The 19,557-nt window shown below is 47.1% G+C and overlaps 1 protein-coding gene across 8 annotated transcripts in view; it reads left to right on the top strand.

Annotated features, from left to right (window-relative positions):
• The window catches only part of LOC116952913 (kelch-like protein 9), a 120,081-nt gene that overhangs the window by 86,384 nt on the left and 14,140 nt on the right, over positions 1 to 19,557 (top strand). For 7 of the 8 annotated variants that reach the window (XM_032972619.2, XM_032972618.2, XM_076074681.1 and 4 more), the window contains 8 exons: positions 7,851 to 8,025; positions 11,024 to 11,156; positions 12,428 to 12,624; positions 13,847 to 14,323; positions 15,534 to 15,659; positions 17,350 to 17,664; positions 18,431 to 18,587; positions 19,219 to 19,332. In XM_032972619.2, coding sequence (XP_032828510.1) covers positions 7,891 to 8,025; positions 11,024 to 11,156; positions 12,428 to 12,624; positions 13,847 to 14,323; positions 15,534 to 15,659; positions 17,350 to 17,664; positions 18,431 to 18,587; positions 19,219 to 19,332 — 1,654 coding nt within the window. In that variant the 5' untranslated portion in view covers positions 7,851 to 7,890. The remainder of the gene's footprint in view (positions 1 to 7,850; positions 8,026 to 11,023; positions 11,157 to 12,427; positions 12,625 to 13,846; positions 14,324 to 15,533; positions 15,660 to 17,349; positions 17,665 to 18,430; positions 18,588 to 19,218; positions 19,333 to 19,557) is intronic. The other variant, XM_032972617.2, reaches the window with a different exon arrangement.

Raw genomic sequence — 19,557 nt, 5'->3', positions numbered from 1 at the left:
CATCTGAGTTATTCACAGTAACTGGGTATACACCACAATATATAATGAATACTATATAGTGAACCAATAAAAAAACTAAAATATGAATTACCTCAATGTTATCAATAAGCTCTATATATTCTCCAATCAGCTAAGCTATTTTATTGGTTCACTATATAGTATTCATTATATATTGTAGTGTATACCCAGTTACTGTGAATAACTCAGATGTGTAGGCCTTGACTTCAACATAGCCATTTCTGTGACCAGTCACAAGCTAATCACTCAGTTATTTCAATGCTAAATTCGCCTAGTTATTTCAATGCTAAATTCTCCTGTTTGATTTGTACTAGGTGCCTCTGTGAATGTGTATGCTCTGACTTTAACATAGCTATTTCTGTGACCAGTTACAAGCTAATCACTCAGCTATTTCAATGCTAAATTCTTTGCTAATTCCTTTGTCAAGGGGTGCCTCTGCGGATGTGTATGCTTTAACTTTAACATAGCCATTTCTGTGACCAGTCACAAGCTAATCACTCAGCCATTTCAATGCTAAGTTCTATGCTAATTCCTTTGTCAAGGCGCTTTGTTTCTTCTCACACAGCTTAAAGGTCGCGATCTGAGCGTGGCTTTTTCACTCCAGCGCTGTCCTCCAGACAGTCTCGTCCCTTCACCTGATGAAGGCCGCTTGTGTTGTGGCCGAAACGTCGTGAGAATATTGTGTTATTTTATTTGATCAATTTATTATTTTATTCTCATTCTACATGACTTTACCGAAAGAACCAAAGAAGATGAATCCTTGCAGTCACGAAAGCTTTAAATCGAAACATCTTAAAGTGACTACGCAGGTGACTGCAGAGCGAAAGCAAATGATAATTTCAGATTACAAAGAAAGAGGAATACCAACACAACCGGTGTAAGTTGCCACGGTGCACAGCAGGCCCATGCTTGGGATTCTTTGGCTCCAACCAAAAGGCTCCGACTGCCAAAGAGCCGCAAACGGATTGAAGGCCCGAAGACTAGCGGGAGCCGTGGCGTGCCGAGTGGCTGCGCCGTGTTATCTGTGGTTCAAATGAAGTACGGCACTTTACTCAATTAAACCCCATCATTCATCCAAAGTGGCATTCCAGTGATAATCGTGCATTTGCAAAAGTGGGCAAAAGTTCTCAATGCAGAAGTGTACTAAAAGCGTTAGCCTAATGGTGGCTTCATTAAAAAGAGTGTTCACTGGTTAATTTCTTTGACGGATGGTTGGTTTATGAATTTCAGCTGTCCATTAATATGTTTAACTCACATTTTCCATGTGGTCTTTGTTTTCCCCGTGTTCCCATGTCTGTGTTGCAAAGATATGCATTTAATTATGCTCATTCAAGACCTGAATGTATTTTCATATTGGAGGAATAATTGCTTAAAATAATAAATTAAGAAAAATTGATCTTTAAACAAAATATGAATAGGGCAGCAGACCAGTTTCCGTGTGAATAGCAAGCATGGCGTGCAGTTTCTCAAGCTTTGCGGGTTAAATTCACACTCTCTCTGATTTCCACCACACAAAAACCGAAATGAAGGCCTCGATTGTATGTATGTTAAACTTATTTTGCCACCGTACGAAGCCAAGGGTGCTTATTGAGGTATGGGGGAAGGCCAACAAACTAAACACAAAAAGCAGTTCTAAAGAAATTAGTTTTCAATCTAGATGATTTAAAAGTGACTAGCTCTAGTGACTTCCTAATATCGGAAGGAAGGGCGTTCCAGACGGCCGCAGAAGCGCAGATGCTCGATGACCGGCCATCGAGCATCTTTGTTCGATGGCCAGCCAAAACCCGCTGCTGCGAAGATGATTAAAATGAGAAGAGCTGAATGGTGATCAAATTAATAAACAACCAGCAGCCCATCATCCTTAGCCCTCGGCCATTCCACACTCGCAAATGGCGAAGCCATCCAGGCACCCGACAGAGTAATGGAGCATTACCCCATAACTCAAAACTCACTCGGCACCGCTTGTATACAAATTAATTGCCACAATTAAGCAGTTTTGGGGTTGTTTTACTTCTGTGTTTCTTGTGGTTCTTCAGACATTGGTTTAGGCATGGTTGGGCTGTGTATTTCTCCTCCATGTGTCTGGCATTTTTGCTTTATTCAACAAGAAATTGTTTGTTTTTATTCGTATGCATTTGAGCACCTGCTTACCACGAGGTTGATTTGTAAACACAGTGTTTCGTTTGTTATTGGTTTCTCAGTAATGATCAAAACCTTTGCCGTTGTACTCTAACCCTCTGGACTCGAGCAATGAATGTACATTTTGTAAGATAACACGAAACAAGCAAGCAAATAAGTGGTTCATGATATGAAAAAAATATTTATCAATTTCTGCCTCCATATTGGAAATGTTGATATGCAATTTGCATGGAATTCAAGCATGCAAATGTGATTTTGGAAAAACCCCGACCACCACCATCAATGCCGCCTTGTTACAGAAAACAAATATATAGCGGACAACGGCCCTTTTTCTTGCCACGCGATATACATGTCTTCGCCTGAAATATTACACGGGTCGTATGATTATCTGTTGAGGTTAAGATAAAGGTGCGGGCCTTGCAACTGCTTGCTCACACCACTGCTCGCAGAACGGCCTTCCACCGGAGGGAGTTCTCGAGAGCCCCTCGACAAAGTATATGTTGTAATTCATTGTTGACAGTGGTAGTATTGGGGGGGGTTGGGTGTGGGTGCAGTCACATCTTGGGGTATGGTAAAGCGGTTGAGAGGGGTGTCGTAGGAAGTGGTTAACGCAGATTGGTGGAGCTCGCATGAGAGTGTGGGGTGTTTGATTTTGCATTGCCTTGACGGCCAGTAAATAGGGTCTCCCCGGGTTCCAGTGGTGAAAAGTAGAATATTACAGGATGGAGATAAGCCAAGGGTGGTATTTCCACTTAGTTTTGCCGCATTTGAACACAAAGCCTGCATTGGCTTCTGTTTTCAGCGTATTGCATCCAAGGCAGATTCGATTTCCATAATCCCCTATTTCTTTGCAGCTGTAAAAATCCCATTTCAGACTTACAGTAATGTTATCGCTCAGTTACACCTGAATTCTATGGGATTTTATTCCAAAGTAAATTATTGTTTTTGCTACCTATTTGTATTATTGCAAAAAATATATGTTGTTTATCATGCTTTATTAAGTGTCAAAAGAAAAAGGTTGAGTATAATTGCCTTTTGCTAAGGAGTAACGTGTTGAATAATGTTCTTATTGGTACACAAACATCAGAGTGGACGATGTTAAAATCCTTGGTGTGCAACAAAGGCTGTGAACCGTCATGGCAAGGCAAGGGGTAACACAATGAGCTTTCAGCAGTGGTGGTGATGTGGCTGGAGCGGCAGCGGCAAAATGGGCGTAACAAATCTCGTGCTGTTATTCTAAAAAAGAATAGGCCAATGTCTGTCTCCGTTACGGTCCAAATTTGACAAATTACCCTCGAATTACTCAATTGGGTAAAACCACATGGCAACGATAGTCCCCTATGTTCAGACTGTACATGTCAGTGTAACAGTACCGTCATGGTCGCCTCCGTGCTGTGAGAATGGCACAGATACTAAATGTGCTAAATTTAATCATGTTAAAAGTAATGCACTGCACACAGCAAAGACAACACATGCTACATTTGTTTGTAACCCTGCTATACAGACGCTACACAAGTGATAAATCCCTTCTGGATCCAGACTTAAGACTCACCATGGAAAGTCCTGAGGCTTCACTTCCGTAACTTGTGCACTCGTCTGAAAACCAAAAATGGTCGTGTATTCATAGAATTTTTCCATTCTGGTGGCTGACAATAGCAGTGGAAAATGAGTGACTTCCAATCGCAGAGAGACCCAGGAAAGGCAAAATCTTTTTTATATATAGCAGAGAGAGTGTAGATAGAGGGAAATTGATGCATTTTTTTAGGGATTGCAGAGCGAAATTAAATCATTTGTGTATGAATTGAAGCGTTTACTGTCGGGCTTTTCCACTGCACCTTCCATATTCAGTGTCTTGTAGATTGGGGCATAATTACATTATTTTTCAGGAATGAAAGTGTGAATAGCCATTCTTTGTACGGTTCCGCCCAAGTTTGTCAGACTGCTGAGTGATGATGCTCTGCGTAAAAAAAAAATCCATAAATTATTTTTGGAGTGTGTGTTGTTGGATATGTTTGAAATAAATGAGTCGCAAATATTAATAGCAGCCATATATCATGTTTTTGCAAGGGTGAGTAATCATTGCTCTTTGAATTTGTGTATTTATAGGGCGCCACAGTGGTGAGATGCTATCTCACTCACCCGCGATGCAGGAGGGTCGTGGGTTCGATCCCGGACCCTTGACGGTGCCTGTCGGATATCTGGAGTTCGCGTGTTCTCACTCTCCATGAATTTTTCTCCAGGCCCTCTGGTTTTGGTCCTCTCCACATTTACAAACATGCTTTTAGATTATTTGGCCGCGACTATCGATTCCCACATGTGGTAATATAAACCACCTCGATAAGCTACAATGTGTGGCTAATGTCACCTCTGAAAAAAAAGTTGAACGCTGAGTGGGATTTAGCTAGTAAAAGAAAGTTGTTGCGTTTTAGTTGCTTTAACACGTGGAAAAACCACCCATTTTAAGCTGACCGCTGTGGAGGAGATGAGTTTGTGCAGGTTATTGAACAGCAGCAGACTGCATGGGATATTCATTACAGTGTACCTTATAAGAATGATAGTTGGTGGCATGTCCGCATGTTTTCAAACCTTGTAACAAAATCGGTTAAATTCAGCCTTTAAAAGCGTTCAATATCTCTAAGCGTTGGTGGAGTTAATTTATTAATTAAACACTATATTCTAAAATCCTTATGCATGGATGCGGCAGCACACTGAACGTTGACTTGAATCCAATGCTTTGGTTAACAGTTTTATGTTGGTAGCCGTCCACCTGATAATGTCCAAAACTTTGTCAAGATGCGGATTAAACCTTTGAGCTGTGACTTAAATATCTTGAGATAAATAAACAAAAAGTTACAATCAAACGAAAGCATGCAGAATGTAATTATAAGATATTCGTACATTTTCTGATTCCATATTGGCAAACTTTGTTAATTAAATTACCCCGCAGTTCAAGTGCGCAAATTGACTTACGCATCGCGTACGGTTCGGCAATTGACAACACAGCAACGATTTCCAAAGATATAATTGAAGCAAAGCCTGCCCCGTCACCCCTGTTAGCAAGGCCCCCATGTCCCTGCAGGGACCGATGCTTGGCTGGCCCCCAGTGCTCATCGACCCGTTCCTTGAACTACATGATCCTGAAGACGCTGCTACTACCTCCGGCGCCGCCAGGATCGCACAGAGCCCTCTATCTTGTCCCTCGCCCCTCTGTGAGCTCGGCACCGTCATGTTCCGAGCTTTCACGGCGTCCTCTCTGCGGCATGCCAGCGTGAGACGGTGTGAATGGGATGTCTGGCGGTGCGCAAAGACCCCCCCCCCCCAGCCACGAACGCATGCCTCATTGTGCTGCTGTTCCTTGAACCCCTGCCATGTGATGTTATTTCTTATTTAAAGTATCAGAATATTACTTATACTGGAGGAATCCCATGAGCTACAAAGCTCTTTTTCACGGATGTCTGGTCGGGGCAGGTCAGAATGATAAAACAACAATCCAAAAACACGCTTGTGGTGCACAGTTTCGGACAGGTAAACAAATCACTTAGAAAAAGTATACAAATATAACAAAACTTTTTTTCTTACCCGGTAAAGCCCACGGTGCCATTAGCTTTTTCAGAAACGACCTGGCCACAAATGATAGCTCAACAAAATTGCTTATCACGTGGAATTGTATCACAGCTAAAATACTCTAAATAATCTAAATGATTAGTAACTTCGGTCATTGGGAGAGATATGGTGGCCGGAGGTGGAGGGAGTGTGGAGTGGTGGGCAGTGAGGCAGTCACTCGTGCTGTGAATCAGACCGTTTTTTGTTTGCCAGGTTTTTTTTTTATTCTTGTTCATTCGTGATTGCGAGCTGGCTTAGCAGAGAGATGTGAAGGACATCCCGCCGTCGTCAGCTGCTGCCCCCGCCGCCACCGCCGCAGATGCATGCGTCATCGTGGCGATTCGAATCGCAAGGCAACAAAAATATACGCCCGCAAATGTGCGTGCAATTGGAGCGATTTGAAAGAGGCATTGCCAGCCAACGCAAATAATGACCAATACAGCAAGGTGCATTCAAATGACGCTTTGTATTAATAATGTAAATTTATAGTTTTGAATGCATTATTGTTGATATTGTTACTTTTCCTGTACCTCCGACGCGTTCTGATGTTACCCGGGCCCTCCTGCAGATCACTGTTGATGTTCTTGTTCTGTGCTGATTGTACCACGGGATCTCCCTTGCAAACTGGCTGGGGGTCACTGGCTACTCGGGATTTTCCATGTACGACATTGATTTGTTTATTCTATTTTAATTGTTCAAGGCTATTGTCATAAGCATCAGCAGACTAAACATTCTGCTATATAGTTTTGAGAATGTAATAAGCATTTTATGTTGTTTAACCTGCGGTTACTAAGCGGTGTTTGCCAATTCACACTTCTTTGCCTTTACACGCAAACACAAGTTGTTCATTACTTACGAACTCGATAATCATCGACTAATTGTCCTGTTTATTTCCTCGAGTTTTTAGAATTTATTTGAATCCCGGTTCTTCTTGTGGCATGGCAACAGGTTATAGTTTGCTCTCGTTCCTTGTTTTTTTTTCATTTTCTGGTTAAGTAAATTGCAGTCAGCAAATAACAATAGAAAAAATATTCACGTTGCGTAACGTTCACCCGCCCCATGTGATGAATATCATCGGTTTGTACCACTTGGGTGGGATGGGGGGAAGGAACCGGTTAAGGTGGTGGTCTGTTTTTCTCCGTTGGTCTTGCTGGTGATTCGGTTGATTGTGCTTGGGTTGCAAGGAGCGTTGGTCACATCATTTCTTTGAATTGTGTGCGTTGTGTTCGACCCGTTGCGTTGTTGCACCGCTGTTCCCGATCGAACTGAGCCCTACGCGGTGCGCTGTTTAGTTTTGAATTATTTTCTTGTTGTGAACGATGATGATGATGATAATTTTTCAACTCATGGTTGTTGCTCAATACTCAGTGCCGTGTTAGAAACTACCGTCTCACCGTTACCCCCTCATTGTCATTCCTTTGATAATGGCAAAAATTGATTTTGCCTCGTGGCTTTCAAAGCATCGATTTTAAAAAAATAATTGTTGGACGGACACAGTTGGAAAACACATTTTTTTTTTGAAGGCTGGATGGGGATCAAAATGATGAAATGAAGGGGTGAGGCAATGAAGGTCGGATTGCTACTGAATAATTTAATTTGATCATGAAAAGCAACAGGCCAATTTGCCTGAAGAGGAAAGTTTTAAATCGTTGACTGTAACACTGCTATGACAGGGATCGAAAACACGGGACGCTGACAGGTAATGGAACAGAGCCGAAAAGTACGCAAATAGATTTGCAGGCTCACAATTACTCTTAATAGATGGAGAGAGATGACCACAGATCAGAAAATCGAAACGTCACATTGACTTTCAAGAAACGTTTGTGGTCTTGGGAAAGACGCTTCATTCGAAGAGATGTTGACCATCGCGGAGATGGAGCGATGAGATCAGGTCATGTGCAGGGGCGACACGGATTGTGGATTTGCAGGGCGGTTAGTGATGTCGACGACATGAGGAGGGGGTCATCGGGCAGTGGATAGATCGTGTCGACCGTTGATGATGATGGTTTTTAAGCGCATGGTGTTGTCGAACAGATTTCGTAACTGCGACGCTCTCGTGTCTTCCCCCCTCCCGCCCCCGTGTGCCTCAGGTCGCTGATAGATTCTGGGGAGGGCGAGTCACTTCTCACCATGTCGCTGGCTAGCGAGCCTGGCGTCGTGAGCCGGGGCCAGGCCGGCAAGCCCCCCGGGGGCCCCGTGCCGTCGTGCCCTCCCAGCGGCACCAAGCTCTTCACCAGCACCGTCCACTGCACGGCCGTGCTCGAGGTAAAGCCGGAGAGAGCGGTGGTTCTCGGAGTGCGGTCCCCGGACCGCCGTCAGGGGTCCGCGATGCTCCTCCGGGTGGACCGCAGGGCTGTGATGCAAACGCAGCTTGATGCCGACAAGAATAAACAACGCTTTTACACCTTTTCGCTTTGGCCGTTAATTAATATTTTTTTTACTCGTGATATTTAATTTTAAAATGAAGTTAGGTAAATTACCCTGATTATAACTACGCTCACCCTAAAGTATGAATGCCCCCCCCCCCCCCCCCGTAATTAAAACAAAACCTTGCTTGCGTAAAGAAACTAAATTCGATGCTGGTTTTGTGTCCAGTCATTTGTGACTCGGTGAAATTTGCTTTAGTCACGGGTGGCTGAATTCTAGATTTAAATCAATAATTCAGCAGTGTCACCGATTGCTCTTGACACCTTCAATTGACTGACGACCCACCCCACATTGTAACACTTACATTTTATTCTCGCGTTTTTCAGCAACAACACTAACAAAAAAGTCAGCATGTTTGACAAAGTAAAACACAGTAACATGGTTCAGCCAACAAATGTGCCTTAACCGTGTCCAAGCATGCAACATTCATGCCTTACTCCTTCCCGTCGGATTATCAGGCGTATAATTAACAATATCCAAAACACAGAGTAATCACTCTGTCATAGATTACACTATTTATCCAAAAAATAAAGGGAGAAAGCATGCCATGCAATGCCATATTGTTGTGGATTACATCGAATTAAAAGTGGCATTAGATAAATGAAGCGTGTATCAGAAAAATATATTACGTTCAAATTACAACAATTTGCAATTACAATACCCTTGAATTGTTAAATTATACATACGTCAACGTAAATTTTGCCTTGCATTTTTAATCGTTCTGCTAGAACTGTAGAGCTTTTTTTTGTGGAATGAAGAAACCCCCCCCCCCACTCCCCTTTAGATCAATCGCAACGTTGGAGTCGTGCTGCCGTTCCTGTAAACCCTTGTGACAATTCCACGTCAATTTGGGGACACGCACTAGAGATTCGTTGAAACGCTGCTTAACTGGCGGTAGCCACACCTGTGCTTGTGTTCGGCCGACTGCTTGCCACGCGGCGCTGCACGGAGCTAAGTTAATCGGTATATCACGTAATCAGTGATGGCTTTGCGTACACACACACTGGAGGATGATGTTGTATGTCGCAACCTGCATTCAGTCTGCTTGTCACGCGGTCTAACACGGGGGGGGGGGGGGGGGGGGGCTAACCTGCAGGCTTCCCGGTTTAACAGATGTTTACTTTGTTTAAAAGGGACGAAATACGCAGTGCAGCTTGAAAAACGAGGCTTAGGGTGCAGCGGAGGAGGAGGTCGGTGATACTTGACCCGACATCGCAAGTCCACAGGAAGTCGCAGTCCGGCTGTATGCGACGACAGATGTAACGATCCTGGTCTTTAGAAGTATCGCCTTGTTAAAAAAAATACACTTGACTTGACACTCCCATTTACACATTGTACATTTTATTTTACAGGGTATCCATAATGGTATCGACAAGTATTGAAGAGTAGTTATTAGGTAGCAGTTTCAAATACACGGTTGAATGTTGCTTATGGGAGCCATGTTGGCGAGACGTTATCTCACTCGCCTGCTATGCAGGAGGTCGTGGGTTTGATCCTGACTGATGCCTGTATATTTGAAATTTGCCTGTTCTTTTTAATGAAGAATGCATTAAATTACATCGTAGTTGAAGTGATTCTCTACTTATGGTGAAGGATGTGACCAAATGTCCGTGACCAGGAGGAATACACCGTGCACTCCAAAAGCTGTGATATTATTTGGCGAGCATTTCTAGAGACGAACTTAACACTCGCTGAAAATGATAGGTTGCCCACTTTCCTTGAAACATTTCTTGTTTTGGTTACACTGGACGGGAGTGCATTCCATAGCTTTGGTGCAACCACCGAAAATGTGCCCGCTCTGCAATTGTGCCGTCGGTCCGACGCTGCTGCATTGTTAATAGAGGCATGCGTTGGAGCGAAGACAATCTGTGGCAGGGTCAGCAAGATTCTTTGTGTTGCATTATCACAATGTCAAGATAACTTGCGCTGTTGAACCTTGGTGATAGAGGGCAGAACACTTGGCTCCCACATTGCTTTGGCCACTTGGAAAACGAGTCGTTGGTAGCAATTGACTTTTAAATACAGCTTAACCGAAGCAGTGCCACATTTTCTGCTTAAACGTTGCAACTGGAGGTTAATACACATGTTAATTGGCGCAATTATCCTCAACGCAATGTAAATTGCACTAAATTGGCAGTGTTTAACCCGAAACATCGCAGTGAAAAGCAATGCAGCACAGCGCATTTACGTGCAGTGTGCCGCAAACCCAACAGCGCAATTCATGGCACGAGCAGCTTTGTTTCAGTGATCTCAATGCAGATGCGCAAATTTGTGGCAATTGCTTTGCACTTGACTATTCATAGACGACCTCTGTGCATAAATGAGCTATTCATGCGGTCCTCCAATTTTGGTGCAGCTGCCTTTGTGACTGCTCGCTATGTGCGTACGTACGTACGTACAAACGTTGAACTTTTCCGCGCCGTACGTAGCCAACCGTGCTAATCGGTGGTGCAATGTCCAACAGTATCACAGCTGGCAGTGTGTTCCCATTTGACGATGTTTCTTTGTGCTTTGGGTGAATTCTCGTCCACCGATCGTTTGCTAATGTTCAGCATTAATTAAGGGCCCAGAGGCACCGTGATAATAATGAACATTCGACTTGCACACTTGTTCAAATCCTTACGCATTGCTTGCGAATGGTTGGCCCCCCAACCCCCCCCCCCCAAGTGTAAAAATAAAAGGAAGGCAAACCTGAGCTTCGAGCATTGTGACTTGTCCCCCTGTTGACGTCTGTGTTTTGTTTGAGGCGTGTGTGCTTTCACACGGCAGTCAAGTGCACTTCGGAGCATAAATTGTTCATGTTTACCGTCTGTTGCTTTCCTTTGTTCTCCAATAGGGGTTTGAGCGTTTGAGGCAGGACGGTCTGCTGTGTGACGTGTCGCTTCTGCCGGGAGACGGGGAGGAAAGTTTCCCCGTGCACCGTGCCATGATGGCCTCATCCAGCGATTACTTCAAAGCCATGTTCACCGGTAAAGCAACCTTTCAGCTTCCGACCCGCGCAGCAAAACACTCAAAAACACAATTGCGTTGTATTTTTTATGGTGTTGTTTTTGTTGTTGTTGCGTAAAGTGTGAAACTAACCTCGGCGAAAAGTTTGGTAAAAAAAATACTGATTTGCGCGTTTGGAGACTCATTTTAAGGAACTTGTATTTAGCTGATTGCGTGGTGGAGTGTTTATTTGTATGGTTGACGATACCGAAATGCAATACGTTGCAATCGTTGTCCACGGAATCCCACTGTCGTAGTGCTAGATTGCAAACAAACACAGTCGTGGATCCTCATGACATTATTTTTTGCGTGATTAATTTTTACGGCGGTAAGTGAATCAAGGCCACCCAGTGTGTTGTGGCATTAAGGCTGAGGGTGCTGTGTTTTCAAAAAAAACAATCAACGGAGTCTCGCAGGTTACAGCTCTTGCCTCATCAGTCCACTTTTGAAAATAAAAGTTGTTTGCCATTCTAACGATATCGAATAAGATCTTGGTTTGCTTCATCAAGTAATGCTCAAATCATGTTTTGGTTATGAAAAAGTTATAGAGTGCAAATGTTTCATATCATGTTACACTCTTATGTAACGGTCTTGCAACAACATAGGACAGAATTAACAAAAATAACGCTGCCTTAAAAAAAATAATTTTTTTCCAACAGGTAAAGTTTTGGGGAATGCTTCCCCGAGCAAATGCAAAGAGGGGCCAGAGTGATGGTTAATGAGGGTTGGAGACCGCACTTAACACTGGGGCCTGATGAAAGAAAATCTATGGCCAGTTTTTTAATTGACATGTGGATAGTTATTTAATAATAGCCTCTGAGTAACATACCAACCCTTCCACTAATCAAAACGTATTACTGAAATGAATTCGTATTAAACTGCAATAGCAACTTGCAGCATAGAAATGACTTGGGCATACAGTATGCACTCTTGAGTGAAAGGCCTTTTCCATTCATACTGGAGAAGAAACGTCATCCCAATGCACCCCGAATCATTAATTAACCACTTCCTCTCTCCTCTGCCTTTGAACCACCGTCAAAACTGTCACCCCTGTGGCACCTCTCGCCTTGCCATCCTCCCTTGTTTCATTACCCACGTTCATCTTTGACCGTACCCCGCTTGCCACCTCTGTAAACCGTATTGCCTTGCCCTCCCTTTTGCCCTCCACCACCACCACCGTGTCACGCTCCTTCGCCCCCCTCTGACCCAACCCCCGTCGGCCATCGCGTCGCCCCCCCCCCACCCCACGCAGGCGGCATGAAAGAGCAGGACCTGACTCAGATTAAGCTGCACGGGGTGAGCGGCATGGGGCTTCGTCAGATCATCGACTTTGTGTACACGGCCAAGCTGTCGCTCAGCATGGAGAGCCTGCACGAGACGCTCGAGGCAGCAAGTTTCTTGCAGGTGCTGCCCGTGCTCGACTTCTGCACGGAGTTCCTCATCTCGGAGGTGAGCAAAGCTGCACACGGAAACGACAACAACAACAACAACCTCCTCAATACCTCGCTGATCTCGTCAAGGGGCGTGAACCACCATCACGCGAACCCGGTCCTTTGCTACTAAGTGGCGGTGACGTCACCACGGTGCTTGTGCCAGGCAAAGTGTGCTTTGAGGCCACGTGAAGTGTAGAAGGCTTGCTTTCAGGAGGTCATGGAACAGACCCAGGTGTTATGGGTTTACTGACCGAGTTGTCTGACGGACAAGTACAAAAAAGAACCCTATAAAGGCCGGCACTTCTCACGAGAGGGTGGTGTGGCTATAGAACCACGCCTGGCTGCCTTACACAACCGTACCAGGCACTGTTTTAAGGCTTAGTCAATCTAGGAGAGGCCCTGGACCAGTTCATATATTCGCCACTGTTATTGCTCGTGAGCGGGAATTGAACTCGGATTGCCGGCATTGTGGTGCATGGCACTAACTACTACAGTACAGCTCCCTTTGGGGACACACATGCAATTGCACGCGAGCTGACCGGCAGCCAGATATTGCATGTTACCAACCCTCTGTTATCTGGGGTCAGTGGGTTAAGGATAGACGACCGTTCATTCGTAGGTCGAATGTGGCGGGGCGAATACTTGCACCTCTTCCTAGACATCTAGCCAGCGTGGAAGTGTAGACCAAAATACTCTTTAGAGGCTGTTGTCTACAGGCCCTTCTGCCCAGCAGTGGCTTAAGCATTTATTGGCGGGCTGCACCAGGATGATCTGGACGTCTGTGGACTACCGTAAAAGAGTTGTGGTCAAAGTGTCCCCCGTAATGAATCAGAATCAGAATATTTATTTACACTGGAGGAATCTGATGAGCTATAAAGCTCTTTTTCACAGATGTCCAGTAGGGACGGGTCCGAACGTTACAACAACGAGCAATACAAAAAGCACAATAGGTGTGCAAAGTATGGGAAAGGAAAAAAAAATAATATGCAAATAAAACTAAACTATGTTTATCTTACCAGATAAAGCCCAATGAGCTATTAGTTTTTTTAAGTCACCTGGCCGCAAATGATAGCTCAGCGAAGTGGCTTATCACCTGGATATATATAGCAACAAAATAAAAAAAAACAATGAAAACTCGGTCGGAAAACAAGAAATGAATGCAAACGATTGCAGGGCCTCACCTTTACCCACGCCCCCCCTTTTCCCCTTTATCCACGTTCCACGCGGCGCTCGCCCAGACGACGCTGGAGAACTGCGTGGAGGTGGGCCGCATCGCCAACACGTACCACCTGGCGGCCGTCGACCGTTTCGTCGACGGCTTCATCCTGCGCAACTTCGGCGCGCTGTCGCAGACGGCCGGCTTCCTGCGGCTGCCGGCTGAGCGGCTGGAGCGCGCCCTCGCCAGCGACTCGCTCAAGCGCTGCACCGAGCTGCAGCTCTTCCGCGCCACCTGCCGCTGGCTGCGGCACAGCGAAGCGGCCGACACTGGCGACGCGACGGTGGTGCCAGCGGGAAGCAGCGGCGCTGGCGCTGCCGGCGGTGCCGGAGGCGGCAGTGGCGGCAGCGGTAGCGGCGGCGGCAGCGGCGGCAGCAGCGGCGGCAGCAGCAGCAGCGGCGCGTTCGGGGTGGGCAGTGCCACGGGCAGCCTGGCCCGGCACAGGGCATCGAGCAGCGACACCCTACCCAGGCAGAAGACTGATGTAGACTCATCATCCGTGGGTTATTTGTATTTTTCGTTTATTTATGTTTTGAATTGGTTATTTGTTACTTTCGTTAACGCTATGTAAATGTATTCGCGTGCCTAATGTTGGTTTTGTTTGACTCGCTCACATCCTCTGTGTGAGAGCACTCGACTCAATCAAATCTTGGTTGGGGGTGGACTCAATTCTTCCTTCCTCCGGGTGAGAATTTAAGAGACCACGATAAGTCTCATTTGCAGGAATTACCTGGGGGAATTTATTTCGCCAGTTAGGGATAGATATATGATTGCTGCTGTGCATAATCTCAATAGAGTTATTTGCGGTGTCATTTCCGAATTTGGTGAATTTGGATCCTGACACTGGCACACAGTTGTGAACTACTCTTTCCGAATGACATCTGGGGATCTGTAATGTCCACTGTAAAACAGGACGGCACCTATTATATGGGTATTGCATGCACAGAAATTGGTCGGTAAAATCTGTGATCAATAAAGTGAGGAATTCTTTGCAGGATCTTGGTCGGAAATCAATTGTCATCCTATAGAGAGACTCTTTTTGTAGAAAAGTATCATTTAATTTGTGTTGAACTCTTGACGTGCATAAAGTTGGTACTTTCAATATCTTACGTTTGAGGAATGACGCACCATTTGAGCGTGTACATATCCACACATTGCCATATAAATCATATAAACTTGAGAGCTCACTCGGCTGACTGTCCATCAGCGGAAATTAGTGCAATAGTGGCACCAAACCGGTCGCAATTGGTTTGTTAGCTTTGTGGGACAATGTTCCCTGTAATTGTCGGAATGCTGAGAGTGGAGGTACATGACAGTGGGCCAATTTTGTAATGCCGCAAAATTATCGCGCGCTTTCAGATGCGCTTCTGCGTCCGTCTGGAGCGACCTTCCTTCCGATGTCAGGAAGCCACTGGAGTTACGCACTTTTCAATCATCTAGATTGGAAACGAATTTCTTTAGAACTGCTTTTTCGTGTTTTATTTGTTGTCCTTCACCTCGCACCTCTGATTAGCACGGTTGACGTTCAACATACATACATTATTCTCGATACATACGAATGCATTTGCCCCCCCTCCCCCGCCCCCCCACGGGCGTGTTCCCCTTCTGCTCGTTCGTCCCCTTGCAGGCCGCTCATCCGTTCGTGCGTTTGTGTGTGTCCGCGTGCGGCTATCCGCGTGCTCCTGCTCGTCTGGTTTGATTCCGTGCAGACGATGTCGCGCTGCAAGGGGGATGGGGAGCCGCACGGAAGCCGCATGCGACAGGCCGCCCGTCTCATGTCCCGCATCCGCTTTCCGCTCATGTCCCCGCAGGAGCTGCTGCACGAAGTCCAAACGGTCAGTGCCACGCCGCGTCGCTCCCCTGCCGTTCCTCTTGCACCGTCACAGATTTGTTGGCGGAGAGCCCGACTCTTGACCACGTTTGCAATGTCAGGCGTAACGTGCGCGCTAAATCCTGTCCGTTTATGTATCCGTCTGCTTTTATTGCCCCTTTTCATATCCCTTTTATAACCTTTTATCAGAATCTGTATTAAATTTTGATTTAAAGCTTCTACGTGACTTTGCCGAAAGAACCAAGAATACGAACCCGCGTTATTTCGACTGGAGGAACCCGATACGCCGTGAAGCTCTTTTTCACAGACGGCCAGTATTTAAATGCTCACTCGCGCTGTCCCAAGTCGTGGCCGAGACGAACGCGTACGTTTTTCGTAAAATCCCGCGATGCCCAGCGCACGACGATTGAGCAGAAAGCGGCCGTCCCCCGGAAGACGCCGCTGCATTGCGACTCCCGTAGCTTACCCCCCGTGGAGCGACGCCGGCTTCTTCACTGCCCACGAGGGGACATCTGTTATGTGGCCCTGCGAAGAGCACGTGCCGCCGAGCAATCGGCGCGACACTTCTCCTTCTCGGAACTGGAATAAGCTTAATTCCGTGAAGATGAAGAGGAGAAGAAATGTAATCTAATGGCAACTTGGTTTAATCAGCGGTGCCTGGCTCGGAGGCAACCGCCAGATGTAAGCGGTGCCGACCCCCAGGGCTCTGAGCCACCCGATCTGTGACACGTCCTCATTATTTAATGCGTTTCTCGTTGCCAGTGTGCTGGTTATTGCAGTGAAATTGCAGAGATTAAAATTAAAAAAAGCCACCTTGAAATGATTAAAAAAAAAGTACATGCTGAGCTGAGGAAATGTCATTTTTTTTTGCTTTTGCCACGCAGCATTTTTCTTGTTGCAGAGTCAGCGCTGAAGTTTTGACGGATCAGTCTTTGCTGAAGTAGCCGCGTTGTTTTTCTTTAAGAGAAAACCTTCCCCCGTTTCTCCCCCGGGTGTCATAATGTCTGTTGAGACCAATTACCCAACTTGGAATACTGTAATACATGTTTACACCAAGCTTAATTATACTGGAAAGTGGAACGTGTTTCATAAATTTTCATTCCATATCACCCAAAATGTGGCTATACAAGCCTGTGGGGGGTATGCTTGATCGTTGTGCAAAGCTCTCTTGTAAAAGCTGTTAGAGCTAGTACAAAGCACACCGATGACACCTGGGTGAATTTACACTGACAACTCTGGCCGATCCCATTCATCCTCATCATTAACGAATTCTCTGCTGCGGTCGTCTTTGTTCGTGGACAGCTCGGATATCTTGCCACTGAGAACCAGAGTATTCAATATAGGTACACACCGAGAATGGTAGGGATTTTATCGCAGGGTAGGGTAGGAAACAAACAATGAAAATATTGTCCGTGTAACCTGGAAGAGGAGGTTGCCATGGTGGATTACATGTGCGGGATGGAGGAGGGCAGGTTTCCAAGACAGGCTTGGGAGTTGCATGCAGAGGCCTGGTGGCCAAAGGGAAGGCCCGAAGCCAGATTATGTGATTCTGTAAGATCAGACTTTGGGAGGACGACGGGTGTCGACTCTTCAACAGTCGATGGTGTGGCCACGGCGGGAATACATTTTATGGCCGTGCTGACCTTTCGACCCCCCCCTCCTCCCCTTCCCGAACCCAACTGCTCCGCGGGCAGGTGGAGTTCATGCGCTCGGACGCCGCCTGCGTCAACTTGCTTCTGGAGGCCAGCAACTACCAGATGCTGCCGCCCATGCAGCCGGTGCTGCAGTCGGAGCGTACGCGCATCCGCTCGGACGCCACGCACCTGCTGGCGCTGGGCGGGGTGCTGCGCCAGCAGCTGCTCGTGTCCAAGGAGCTGCGCTTGTACGACGAGCGCACGCGGCTCTGGCGCTGCCTGGCGCCCATGGAGGCGCCGCGGTATCAGCACGGCATCGCCGTGGTGGGCAACTTCCTCTTTGTCGTCGGCGGGCAGAGCAACTACGACACGAAGGTGAGTGCCTGCCTGCCTGCCCGCCCGCCTGCCTGCAGTGTGACGGCTGCAAAGGACAAAGGGGGGGGGGGGGGGGCCCTTTTATCAGGAAGCTCCTTTGCTGTTGCACGTCTACTTTCTACTTTTTTTCCCTTAATCTATTTTGTCTTTGATTTTCTATTTTTTAACCTTTTTTTGTTGTTGTTCTTCCCCCCCCCCCCGTGGGCAAAGAGAAGGCTCGCTCACGCTGTCCCCTACAATGCGGGTGTCTTCTTTGCGTGTTGGGGTAGGATATCTGCCCAGTTGCAAAAAAAAAAATACAACTTGTGCTTACAAGTTGTCTTGTGTATCTTGTTCAGTGTAACGTGTCCATTAGTGTCTCATTACAGTGATTTGCTTTGGCTTCTGATTATCTCCGAGCCTTTGGAGATTCCTTTGAATGCCAAGATAATTTTTTTCTTCCACGGCGTGAGTCATTCATTGACTCAAGCGGATCAGCTGTGCCAGTATTTGTACAGCGGTCGAGTTGGTCTGCTCTTGAGCCTGTAACGCCTTCAAAATATTCCGAGTTTACTTTGATGGCTTCGTTGTTTCGGAATGGGACGTCGGGATTGGTAGCAACAATCGACAAAAGCACTCTCGATGACACAGTTTTTAGATGCCTTCATTTGAGCCGTAATTCATCTCGCGCATATGTAGCAATAATGCACCGTGATATATTTTGCTGGTTGCGGTCATTGGTGGCAGCTGCCGTGAATGTCTTTACGCTGCGCGCTTTTGTGGCCAGGGCAAGACGGCGGTGGACACGGTCTTCCGGTACGACCCGCGCTACAACCGCTGGGCGCAGGTGGCTCCGCTCAACGAGAAGCGCACCTTCTTCCACCTGAGCGCACTCAACGGGCGCTTGTACGCCGTGGGCGGCCGCAACGCCGCCGGTGAACTGGGTACGGAGCCGCGTGCCGGCACGTGCACGCAAAGACAAAGATTCTCCCCCCGTGTAGCCTTCGATAGACTGTTGGGGCAAGTGCTCTAGGGGAGCACTTTAAAGGGCGACACTGCACATGAGGCCGTGGTGTGATCTTGGATGAAAAAGCGCTTTATAGCTCATCGGATTCCTCGAGTATAAATGAAGAATCTGATTCCGAGTTTCCGGTGCGGAATGCACACGTCCGCACTCGGGGAAACAAACACGCTCGCGCATGATGCGGAGCACACCGCCACTCGTGTGCCGGCCTGCATGGGTGCTCGCTAACAGCACTGGCCTCGACGGTGCACGGAGCCCAACTAAACAAAGGATCTTTGTAAATGTCGAGCTCCAAAACATGGGTCAGGAACGTGCGAGAGTTCAGAATTGTTTGTTCAGCAGCAGTGAACGATTTACAATTGCAGTATGTATTTACGGGACGCCTAACTGCGACCGCGTCTCGCGTTGCTGCAACGCAACGCAGTCCAGACTCGCGCTGCAGCGACTCGTTGCAACTCGCATCCCGAGGACGCATCTGCCGCCGAGTTTGCGACTTCCCCCTCCGTGTGAGCGCGCATCACGGTCGTCCGCGTGCGCGTTTTGGCATGCAGCGACGGTGGAGTGCTATGACCCGAGCAGTAACGAGTGGACGTACGTGGCACGCATGGCTGAGCCCCACTACGGCCACGCCGGCACCGTCTACGGCAACCTCATGTACATCTCCGGTAAGCGACGCCACGCGTGCCGGGGCCAGCCACCGCCGGTCGCACCGGGCGGGATGGGAGACGGACAGAGGGGATATTTTCTGCCGCCCACTGGCGATAAGCCCAAAGCCAGAGCTTGAACACACCACAGACCTGTCGAGTGGGCGGATGCTGAGCACCGGCAACGCTTGTGGGGGGAGTACCTTGTGGGTGGAGGAAGCCGAGAGGCCAGCCGCAAGGGAGAGA

The sequence above is a fragment of the Petromyzon marinus genome, chromosome 49 (genome assembly GCF_048934315.1).
Source record: "Petromyzon marinus isolate PM22_M1 ecotype Great Lakes invasive population chromosome 49, UKy_Petmar_22M1.pri1.0, whole genome shotgun sequence".
NCBI classification, from domain to species: domain Eukaryota; kingdom Metazoa; phylum Chordata; class Hyperoartia; order Petromyzontiformes; family Petromyzontidae; genus Petromyzon; species Petromyzon marinus.
Note: the sequence above shows the minus strand (reverse complement) of the source record. Positions and strands in the feature narration are given on the sequence as shown.